Source organism: Amblyomma mixtum, chromosome 8 (genome assembly GCF_055824585.1).
Source record: "Amblyomma mixtum isolate Tamu chromosome 8, ASM5582458v1, whole genome shotgun sequence".
Lineage (NCBI taxonomy): Eukaryota > Metazoa > Arthropoda > Arachnida > Ixodida > Ixodidae > Amblyomma > Amblyomma mixtum.
Genome location: NC_143019.1, coordinates 72,124,027 through 72,135,977, shown reverse-complemented (window position 1 = coordinate 72,135,977; position 11,951 = coordinate 72,124,027). Strand labels below are relative to the sequence as shown.

General features: G+C 51.6%; 1 protein-coding gene across 2 annotated transcripts in view; it reads right to left on the bottom strand.

Moving 5' to 3' along the window:
• Positions 1-2,332: 2,332 nt before the first annotated feature.
• Positions 2,333-11,951, bottom strand: part of LOC149332949 (glia-derived nexin-like) — a 90,114-nt gene continuing 80,495 nt past the window's right edge. The window contains exons 3-5 of one of the 2 annotated variants that reach the window (XM_089558506.1): positions 3,322-3,588; positions 2,954-3,226; positions 2,333-2,838 (exon numbers count right to left, since the gene is read on the bottom strand). In XM_089558506.1, the coding sequence (XP_089414632.1) occupies positions 2,629-2,838; positions 2,954-3,226; positions 3,322-3,588 (750 nt within the window). In that variant the 3' untranslated portion in view covers positions 2,333-2,628. Of the gene's footprint in view, positions 3,227-3,321; positions 3,589-11,951 lie in introns of both variants that reach the window. The other variant, XM_089558505.1, reaches the window with a different exon arrangement.

The window sequence follows — 11,951 nt, the reverse complement described above, 5'->3', positions numbered from 1 at the left end:
TCTTGGCTCGTCAACATACATGGCACAGTAGCACGCCGACATCTCAACCAGCTGCGTAGATTTACGACGCCGTCTGAGAGCTGTCCGCCAGCGGAGAGAACACGTGCACCATCTTCCCACATAGCCTGGCACCTCTTCCCGGAAGAAGAGACTTCGCCCAGGACAGACCTAGGAGACACAGCGAACAACAGCCAGCCTACAAGTGTTTCTCCCCCGAGCGCACAAAGCCAGCGCGCCTCCACGCGTGAGCGCCGACCCCCTGCACGATACCAGGCAACTTTCTAAGGGGGAAGGAAGTGTTGTGTCCCCTTATTGCTTTTGTGTGTGTGCGCCCCCGCATCCTCCTCCTAACGACCACTCGCATCCTCCTCCTAACGACCACTTGCCCTTCGTCGCACACTGTCGCCAGATGCCCCCCCATGGTGCGCCCCCGCATCCTCCTCCTGTTTTGGGAAGCCACTCCCTCCCGTGGACGCTTCTCCGCTCCCTCCTTTCTTCGGGCGGCCAGTTCGGCTCCTGCCTCGGTCGACGCTGGTCGCACCCTCATCGGCTTTAAATAAACGAAGTCTTAAAGTACCGTGTGCGTCTTTCGCTGCATTCAACACAGCGACCGGACACGACAAAAAGTAAACGCAAAAGTACAGCAAGTGATAAAAAAAAATTAAAATCTCAACATCCCTGCGGTTTCTACGCTAAAGTGCGTTTCCAGGAGGACGTACGCTGTCAAGTTCGCAAATCTGAAGACGCCGCAGGAAAATTTGCGGACATCTTGTACTTACTGCAGAATAGTGTGTTTGGTCACCTGATGATCTTGAACGCTTGTTACTGGTTTGGTTTATGGGTTACTGGGATTTAACGTCCCAAAGCGACTCAGGCTATGAGGGACGCCGTAGTGAAGGGCTCCGGAAATTTCGACCGCATGGGGTTCTGAAACGCGCACTGACATCGCACAGTACACGGGCCTTTAAATTTCGCCTCCGTCAGAAGGCGATCGCTACGACCGAGATCGAACCCGCTTGTTTGAACGCTTTTTATTCGTGACGCGGATTATATTAAGACTGGATAAGAAATGTGCGTTGTAATAAGCGAAATGTCAAACCACGGGCACTAGCAAGAAGTCCGATTAAAATCATTGTATCACAAACTTTTTCGCGTTCACACCGTAAAACAGCGCGCTTACACGGGACGAAGAAAGAAGACACGCACACACACAGCGCTGAACTTACAACTGCATGGTTTATTGCATTGCTCGCAATAAATACCGGAAAGGAAAACAAAAAACAACCAAAGGAAGGCGAGGAGATATCCTCCTGTCGCATCATGTCGTCAAAGGTTATTCAAGATATTTAATCTCTTTTCTTGTCAGTGCCATCGATGGAGTGCTAACGCATGACGCGCCTTTCCTGTCTATGATGAATGCTTCATATAGTTCACGTTTGTGCTGATGATTGTACCGCCTCAAAATCTGGCTTCGTCCAAGGTTAGGTGTGCAATGACAGGCAGATACGTGTTTTGCCAGCGTGCTGCCGTATCCCGTGCGGATGTTAATGGCGTGCTCTCGTAGACGGTCGTTTATGCAGCGTCCACTTTGGCCCACATAAGATGCGCCGCATGACAGCGGTATCTCGTAGATTATCTCCGTGTCACAGGTGGTGAACATTTTTTCATGTTTCTTACTGCACCGCGCTGGTTTTGGGGCATCTTCATTCACCATTCTGCAAAGCATATTGAGCTTTCTGGGTGCGGTTAGGACCAAGTTCACTCCAGCTCGCCCTACTATCTTCTTCAACGAGTGGCTGATCCCGTGCAGATACGGCATGACAGCCATCTTCGCGTTCACATGGCCTCTGTGCTGTTGAAAGAATGTTTGCAAGCATGTACAAATGCATTATGCGTCGCACGGACATGGATGATGCTGCGTAGATTACAGTAATGTGCGCGGCGGAATGACTGCAGTGAATGCTCAAAAAACGAGAGAGTTTTGGCGAAACCTACTATTTTGATCTTTTTTTATGAAATGAGCGAAACCAGGAATTTTGTTCCGCACAAAAGCGAGCTCTTTCATGGCTACGATTATAGAGTCAAGGCCGTGGCTAGCGTATTGTTATGCAGGAAACAACATACTCAACCACACAACGGAATACAAAAAGTAACAAAAAGGAATATACATGAAGACCCAAGGTCCAACTGAGCAACTTTTCTAGTTTTTCAGCGTGTCTGTGGACACCGGAAAGGTCATCATATCCTCAAACCTCTAGAGGAAGAGGGCACCCACTGTTGGTCCAGGGTCATGTTTGCTGGCATGTGCAGTAAATCGATGGAGACGACTGGAAACAATTGAACGCTCGATTTATTATCAGCGCGCTTATATTTGAGCGCTGTTTGACAGTCGCCATACGCTCAGCAGCCTGCGGCTACCTGCCTAGTGCCCACCGATCGCAGTGAAAAAAGGCGCTCGTTTCTTGAACGCGTAAATTAGAGGGGGGATAGGGGTGCGGAGCTTCGGCGTTTGGCCAGCATCCTTAGTTGGGGGACACCCTCTCTTCCGCTGTGTCACGTAGAGGTCGCGGCGGGACTCCTGGTTCATGTTCCTCCCCCGTGACACGCGGAAGAAGAAGCTGCGGCTCATCAGAGCAGCGCCGAGTTGTCGGGGCTCTCCGGGTGCGACTCGAGGGGCTGGCGGACGCACCCGTAGAGCAGGATGGCGCCCGTGGCCGTGCTCCGCACCAGGAAGAGGAAGGGCCGGTCCACCAGGAACACGGTGGTCGGCGCCACCTTGGACACCACCTCGGTCACCAGCGCCGAGGTGCGCGCGATCTCGTTGCCGTCCTCGGACACCTGTGGTCGCGCCCAGAAGAGGAGCATTTGTCTTTCAAGCACGACAGACCATAGATGCAGTCATATTTGGACCGATAGTGAACATTTCACATGCCAGTACACGATGTGGACACGCCTCTAGGGTGGCGGCCTGCAGGATCTCGGTGGAGTGCAGGCCCTTGAAGCCCGAGATGTTGGTGAAGTGCGCCTTGTCGGGGTCGAAGGGCCTGCCGGAGCCCAGCTCGTGCAGCATGTCGCGCAGCTTGTTCCGCGCCGTGAGCACGAACTTGGGCAGCCTGAGGCGCACGTTGGCGCGCGGCCTCATCCCGCGCACCAGGTTCCAAAGCGTGTCGCCGTACAGCAGGCTCTGCTGCGTCAACCGCACGCCGTCCACATCCGTCGGCAGGATCTGCACGGCGCATGAGAAGTCTGCAGTTGTACGGCGGCCTCGACTAGAGGGTTGAAATGGCGAGATGTAGCCCGGCTGGCGGCGCATGCACCCACCTTGAACTGCTCGATGATGGCCTCCACCTCGGGCAGCTGCAGGTTGAGCAGTCGGCACAGGTCCTCCTGGGTGGGGCCCTCGGAGCCGACCACAAGCGCCGCCAGCGTGCTCACCAACGATATGGGCGACAGGAGCACGTTCCAGTGGACGCGCGGCGGCTGGTCCAGCATGGACGCCAGCAGGGACTGCGCCAGTCGGTTCAGCAGGCGACCGTGCTCCTGCAGCGGCTGCAGCTCCGCCGGCAGCTGGGGCGGAGGCGGCGGTGCCTGCATATGAGTAGAATTTCATGTGAGGTCGCCTATTAGGAGATAATAGGCGCTGATATTGCCGATGTCTAGCGCAGTAATGTTAGCAGCCTTATAATCAATAACTTCGCGGGAATACAACGCTGCTACTGCTCCGACGTAAGTTTCAAATAGTTGCCAGTTAAACGGCCCACTGTCATCACCATCCTGGTGAATATCTGATGCCGGCAGTGTAACCCCTGTTCACTGAGGAGGAAACGTGATTCCTGTAAAGCTGACGAACAAGAAGAAAAATTGCCGAGGCTCAGCTTGGCTAAGCCTGGGGAATGCGAAGCATATTAGTGGCTAGGCTTTGTAATACATGGCTTTCCTTGGTTGAATACTTGGTCATTTTAATACAACCACTAGAAGCCTTCGTCGTGGGGGAAGACAACGGCATGGCTACAGCGGAACCCCGACTAACCCCGAGACGCGCGTTGGGTGAGCGCCTGGATTGCTACGGAAGCCGCGTCTGCCTGCCCGGTGGAGCGAGCGTTTCACCTACACCGAGTGTGAACGCGCGTTCGAAATGCGCGGGAATGCGCGGGTGTGACGGCTAGGGGTCCCACGGCGCGAGGTGGAGGCCGGCTCTCTCATCCGATGTCACGTGGTGTGACGCCACGGTGTCACGTGGCGTGACGGCTAGGGGTCCCACGGCGACGGCGCGAGGTGGAGGCCGGCTCTCTCATTCGATGTCACGTGGTGTGACGTCACGGTGTCACGTGGGGGTCCCACGGCGACGGCGTGAGTGGTAGCTCTAGCAATATGCTTCGCATAAAAAAAACGAGTCTCCCGGAAAGGATGCCAAGGCGAGAAGAGCGAAGTGCGTGGAATGCTCGTGATGGCGTCGGGGAAGGAGCCGCGGGAACTAGAAGGTGAACAAAGGTGCTGAGGCATTTGTGGCAAAGCTACGTACATCAGGCAAAGGTACAGCGGTTGTCGGATTGTTGTATGGTGTTCTCCCATAATGCTGAGCATGCAGTTCCCTTGAAGGTGGAGTTTCCACACTGTATGTGGACATTTCAGAGCGCAGCTCTTAGGCGCCGGTTCATGGCGTCGTCGTCTTCGGCGCAACACGCCACCTGACAACCGTGAGAGTTAGTAGCAGAGCGAAACGGCTAGTGCGACCGCGAGAGGAGAGGAGCTGACAACCGGAAGGTGGCTGCCACGGGAAGATCCCGGAGGCTGCATGGCTAGCAGCGTAACACGTCATCCGCTAGTGATGGCAGGTTGCGTGTGAAGAGCAGCGCTCAAACTTCGCTTTCGCGACTATCGTAATAGTATGTCCAATTTTTTCACTGCCTTGGAAGCACTCAGTCTTTGCAGACATATCGTACTGGGCGCTATGTGTGAGGAACAGGAGAACGGCGGAAGCCAGTTCGCCTGCCAGTTCGTTTGTCATTTGCTGGCAGTGGTGGCTATGCCTGGGACGCTGGCGCCGCGCTCGACCTTTCGATCGAGTACAACAAGATTTAAAAACTTTTGCGAACGGGTACAGAGAGCTTGTGCCACTGATTCCACCGTGCTATAGCAGCTGGGCGCGCAACCTAAATGTGGCGACGCCCAGCTAGGGATGTGTGCAGCTCGCGTAGACATGGTGGAAGCTGTTACACAAGCTAGCAGCACCTGTTCGCAAAAGCCCTAAGAGCAGGTGTTTTGACATCTGCGTGTTCCAGATAGAAAAGTCTGCTTCGGAGGCTCCATTTACGTGTAGATGCTCGTTCGTCTAAGTACTCGCCTTGTGCTGGAACGGGGGCAGTAGTTGTTTCCTATAGGACCTAGAAGAGGGTTAAAGCGACAAGGCTGATGTGCTGTTCAGCTACTATCTCTCTTCTCCCCGCGGAAAGTTTGTTGTAGTATATGGTATGATGCGGTACGGTATGAAGGGTTTTAACGCCCGAGAGGTGCATTTCGACTATGAGAGACACTGCCAAAGTGATGAAGGTTCCAACACGCGGAATCATTCCTTCGAATTTTGCGGTGTAGTTCCAATCGGTTAGTATCAAAATAAGCCCCCAGCACCTTCTCGCTGAGCACTGGTAGTAGTGATAGTGGTAATAAACTACCGTGGAAAGATTACCGGTAGAAGCACCAAAAAGTGGATGGACCACACAGTCCTGAGTGCTCAAAGGCGACACCGTTCGCTCAGTTCGGTCTATCGGTGGGAGGTAGCTGGGATGAAAGTTTTGTGCGAGTTGGTCCGCTCAGGCTTATGGAGGTGGGTGGGGTGGTAGCGGGTTACGGGAGACGGAAGCGTATACCTATCACGGAATCTGGCAAGCAGGCTTAGAAGAGGGAAGATTCGCGTACTCTGCAAGTTGACGCGGCGCTAGAGCGTTGAACTCACAGTATGGGAACTCCGGTGTTTTTCGAAGCGGTCGCGTTGGTCTGGAACAGAGAGGCCTGGTCGGTGGCGGTCTGCTGGGCACGGCGGTCTGTCTTCGGTCTCCGGCCACGAGCGCTCGAATGCCGCGTGCAGCGTGCTCCGACCCACTTCTTCCTCTTTCTCTTCTCCTGCCTTCTTTTCATCTTTGGATGTTTGTTTTATGGTTTATAAAGGATTGACGTCCCAAAGCTGCTCAGCTTATGAATGACGCCGGAGTGAAAGGGTCCGGAAATTTCGAACGCCTGGTGTTGTTTAACGTGCACTGACATCGCAGAGCACATGGGACTCTACAATACTGCCTCCATAGAAATTGGACCGCCGCGGTCGGTATCGAACCCGGGGCTTTCGGGTCAGTGGCCGAGCGCCATAACCACTGAGTCACCGCGAGAGCCCGCCGCTTAACCCTTCCGCACTGCCGAGCACCGAATAATGGAGGATCACTTGGGTACCGTTTGGTACGACAGTCAGCCCGCACTATAGCTGACCGCAACCCTCCTCCACCTGGAAAACACTACAAATGATCAGAAAACGAAGAGCCTCGTGAAGGAGTCTTCATCTCGACGATATGGTGACGGAAGTGGCTACAGTAAACGACGCGTAGAAGCCACAGAAGCCACTGATAAAATGAAAGAGGAGGAGGAGGATAAACTATTTAATAACAAAGAGAAAAACCTCCCTGGAAGGGCTCTCAGTACATGAGCCCTCTGATCTTCCCCTCCAGCCTAGGCCGGTCAATCAGCTCGTGTGGCCAGCAGGGTAGACTCCCACGAGGTTGCGGATGAATGGGCCGGACGCTGACGGAGTGTGGGCACTCCCATATATAGTGATATACTGTGTGTGTATGTGTGTGTTTGGTGGGGGAGGGGGGGGGGGCTCTCTCCGCATGTGGCACAGTATGAGGAGAAGTGGTGCGGTGGAAGAACTGAGCGAACTGAGAGGATGAGAATGAATCGTTTAAAGTTGTCGCCAATATATGCTTTGTAAGTGGTCTAGTGATGAGTGGACTGGTGGGTAGATGATGCAGCTTTGCCTGTCACAGCGCTAGTTTTGGGTGTGTGGTTGTGGGTTGGGGAGGTCATGCTAGAACAGGCCGGACTTATCAGAAAGCCTCGGGCTTTGAGTTGCGAGTCCGGGCCAGGCTATGGCGTGTGTACTTTCAATAAGCGCCCACATATGTTTTCAATTTTCCATGGGATTAACAAACGGGAGGGCAAGACAATTATAGCCAGTTTTCAACTGTTGCCAGAGTACGAACTCATTATGCCATGTGATAGCTCGAGCATGCAAAAAAATTTTAAAAATGCAGAAGACGCAAAATAATTCAGGGAGCACATAATAGATAACATTAATGATTCCTTAAGCTCATTTCCATTTTTTGCCAAGCTCTCAAGTTCTGAACCACCGAAAGTCTTATCGGCACAGTGCTTTTGCTTGCCACTTTCTCAGGTTTCGGTTTGGTGTTTATTTCTTTCAAAATGAAAGGGCAAGCCAAATCAAAAGCCGGTAGGCCTGACTAGACCTTGGCTTCCTGACACAGGCGGCAGCAGACACCTTTAGCGCAAATATGGGACAAAAAATGACACGAAACACTATAACAACAATATACACAGACAAGTATGAATTGAATACATCACATGATAGCTATACCAGCCAATAAGAAAATACAAATGAAGTAGCAGCACATATACTTGTTACAAAGAAGACAATAATGCATATGCATCAGTGACAAATTTTATACCACAGGACTTTTACACAGAAGCAAAACCACTAGTCAAAAACATATATTCGCGGCCGCAAGAGCATATCGGTGACTTGCGCTCTTTGGTTTCTAGATACTCGTATCCTGCCACAAGCTTACCAAGACTAGGGTATTGAAATAAATAAATAAATATTACAGTGAGTATAGGCCACGAAACGGTACAGGGTTCTCATCCAAATATGTTTTATTGCGAAAGCAATACTGCGCTAGGTTTTGAGCCTTCAGCGTCGTCCCGGCGGATCCACGTTTGACCTTTATCTTGGCCTCGTTTGACCTTTAGCTTGACCTCTGTTGTGACGTCACGCCAGACGGAGAGAAAATGGGGCCCAACTCAGCTCGTCGCTGCGCTGTCCCAGAGGATTCACGACGCGCCACGCAGCAGCTGCGCGCAGCTGCCGCGAATAAAAATTTAAAAGATACAAAAAAAGAAAGTCAGAGGATATAAAAAATAAAAATGGAATATTAAAAATAAAAGAAAAATAAAAAATAACGAAAGAAAAGCTGAGCACGGTGGCAATTGCCACCACTCCGTTTCAAAGGGGAGCTCCTATCTATCCATCCATCCATTCATCCATCCAGCGGTTATCCGCAACCTCGGCCGCCGGCTTTGGCCGCGTAGCTCGGAGCTTCTGGACAATCATCCGTTAGCGTCAGCCGCTCGTTTTGGCGACCGAGGCACGCATAAATCTCCCAGCACGTGGGGGCCCTCGTGTGGTGAGTATAATGCCATGTAAAACAAATGGGCAAAACTTTGATAAACATAAGCTTTACTAAGAGCACTACCAAGACACACCACCAGCCAAACCAGGCGCAGCCAGGGCTATTGCTTTTGAAATTTACCGGGCTTAACCAAGCTAAACCTCTGCAAATTTTTTTATACACTTTTTAAATACCTTACTTGATGTCAAGAATTCCCCGTCTAGTGAAATTTGATGACAATGGCACCTGGAAAGTCAATGTGTTTCCCGTAGTCGCTCCGAGTGATAGGCAAAAGTTTTCTTCGTGTTCTCAAATCATACATTACGGCAGGCCTGTCAGCTAGAGTGGCATACAATCGTTTACGGTGAATATACTGCAGTAAATGAAAATAATAAATTTGTTGTGCTGGTAGAATAGCATATTTTTTGTATAAGGGTTCTGTAGGCAAATCTCACGGCCTCCCATAATAGCCTTGAATGGCTCTAAGAGCTTTTTTTTTTTGAACAAGTAAAAAGAAATCGTTATGCATGAAGCATATAAGCACGGCGTCTTCACACAAACTGAAGAAACATTTTGCTTCAATCATTCGAATATAGCGTGCGGCGAACAGTAACTGTGAGGCTGTCTTTGCTGTTTTGGTGCTACATTTTCGACTTTAAAGTATCGCACTTACCACCTCCCCAACACGCGCTTTCGCTCTGTATTCTTCCGTGCATGATATTACCGTGTGTCATATTTCCTGATAACCGTAGTATTTTTTTTCTTCGTGCGGTAATTACTCCCCGGGTTTCCCGGATCGTAGAGGAGGCAGCGCGTGCGGGAAATCTGAGCTTTGGCCAGGTGCATCGAATAAATGCTTAGCTCATAGTCATGTGATTTCTTTCTTTTCGGTCTGTGTGTTCGTGCTAAGCACTCTCCATAAAGTACGGCACAATATTCATGAGGATTCTCTCTTTTGTATGCCAAGTCCTGGCTTTTTTAAGCCCGAAAGCATTTTTAGCTGCACTCCCCGGTTTCAGCGTAGTGTGTCTGTGTGAAGCCTCTGAGTAGCAACTGTAACTGACTGGCTGGGTGTCAGTGGACACCTCAATCGCTCTGAGAGTAGGCGGTGACGTCCACCTACAAACTGAGGCGTTATGCGCCTTTCCTTTTTTTGAAAACCAACGGAAAGTTTAGACTCTGTCGATTTTGAGAGAAGGAAAGACGCGTAACTAGCTCCCTGGGTCAGTGGATACCTCCGTTGCGCTTTTAAGTACGTGCCGGTGGTGTCGACAGCGTTAACCCTCAGTTTCAGCGAATTATGGGAGCCGTAGAAGTTAGCAGCTTCATTGCGTAATATATCCGAGCCCAACTGAGGTTCCAGCGTTTTGTTCTTGCTGAGTGGTAAGAGACAAAGCGAGAGTAGGAGAAGCATTACTTGCAACTCGCTGCCTTAGTCTTGCGCCACTTCTGGCTTGCCGGTGGCGGACCGATTGCAATGTTACAGGCAGATGACGCATGCTTGCGAAAATTAAATTCGAAACTAAACTGTAGAGGATGGCCTCAAGTGCTTTTTTTTTCAGCAAATTGGTGTGTGTGGCATTCAAGGCACACGACTTTCTTCTGGGCAAAAAAAAATATATGCATAAATGAAGGTACGAACTCAACCTGAAGCAGAAACTAGAGAATTGTAGATCTGTTCTGAAAGCCACGCACGTGCTCTTTTTAACTGAAAATCATAATAACAACGACTGCATTTGAGCTTCTGTAGCGCGCTTATACCTTTAGTGTTGTTTCGAGCCTGAGCCGGGCCCGCCCACTTGTCGGGCCGGGCCGGGTAGGTGAGTGCTTCTTCGGGCTCGGGCCGGGCCTAGGCATGTAATATAGAAACCGGACCGGGCCCAGGCGGGTGGCGGTACAGGGTACCAGGCCCGGGCCAGTAGTTAAGGCCTCTGCAGTACTAGAGGCCATCCGCCGGGCCTGTGAACATTATCTTGCAGGCGAAATATCACCTCTTGCCTCCCAAATTCTAAGACGCGCTCCCGCCGATCCAACTCGCACAAAAGTGATCTGGGCTCCTGGCCACCAGGGTCTACGAGGCAAATTCTAAGACGCGCTCCCGCCGATCCAACTCGCACAAAAGTGATCTGGGCTCCTGGCCACCAGGGTCTACGAGGCAATGAGGCCGCTGATGCGGCCGCCCGAGCGCTCACACACCGGGCTCCTCATCCTAGCTCTCCTGGCTCAGAAGCTCATAAAACGCTTCTGCGGTTTCGCGAAATCCTAATTCATTATTGCGACAGCCACCGTCTCTACCCGGCACCTGCCAAGGGGATGAGTAAGGCGGAAGAGCGAACTCTGCGGCGCCTGCAGACAGGAACTCTTCTCTGTACTGCCATAGCAAAACACTTCGATCCGAACACAGATGGGCGCTGCCCGCACTGTGGAGAGCTCTGCGATATCTTTCACATGGATTGGGCATGTGCTCAGAATCCCCACCTTCCCCCACCCCCACCCGAGAGGCATGGGAGACTGCCCTCCTCAACTGCTCCACACTGGAGTCCCAAAGGGCTCTAGTAAAGCGGGCGCGAGACGGGTCCTCGTCGTGCGGTGTCCCGGACTAAGGATACCGGCCATGCAGCAGGGTTTTTTGACCCTCAAACTCTCTTTGAACATTAAAGTTTTTCACCACCGCCATCATCCACCGGTGACCGGACGCTAAGTACGGGAGCATACGCATGAACGCGCTCATTTCCAGGGATTCCCTCATGTCCATGGCTTCATGTAATGGTGATTTGTTGCTGTGGGCTGGTAGCGTAGCTGATATGTCGGCTGAATATGAAGGAACGGTGCCTTTGAGTTAGAGTATGTATGCTGCTTAGGTACAGATAGATGGTCGCGTGGTCTGTGAGCAGGGTGCAGATATATGTCATTGATATAGATACCGCCAAGCATTCTGCCTCTGTGGTTTTCCTGGTTCTGAGGGTTGTTCCTCTTCGGGTAGTGACTGTGTCCAAGAAAGCGGCTGTGTGGGTGCCTGGGAATTGTGAATGAACGACGCCGGCATGGCCTTAAGAAAGTGGTCATCCAATTTTGAAGTAGTCCGAGCGGCGGTTAGCCACAAAGAATGCACACCTGACAACGTTAAGCAGAAGACTCTAGGGATGAAGTGAAACTCAAGTGACGATGAAATGGCAATATCTCTGGCCGGTGTGATCAGCTCATTAACGAGCGGTGCTGGAACGAGGCGCGCGGTGCTTCAGACGTCGGCAAGAATCTTCAACCTCTTGGCCCTCGTCGCACCGTTCGTTGTGCGAGCGAAGATCCTATTTCAAAGACTATGGGAGAGAGGTACCGAGTGGGATGAACAGTTGCCGAGCAACATGGAAACGGAGTGGGCAAGTTAGTGTTAGGACCTCGCCAATCTGAGACTGCTCTGCTTTCCACGTTGCATCGTGCCCAACGACGAATATTCCTGGCAGCTCCACATTTTCTGCGACGCAAGTCCGACTGCCTATGGGT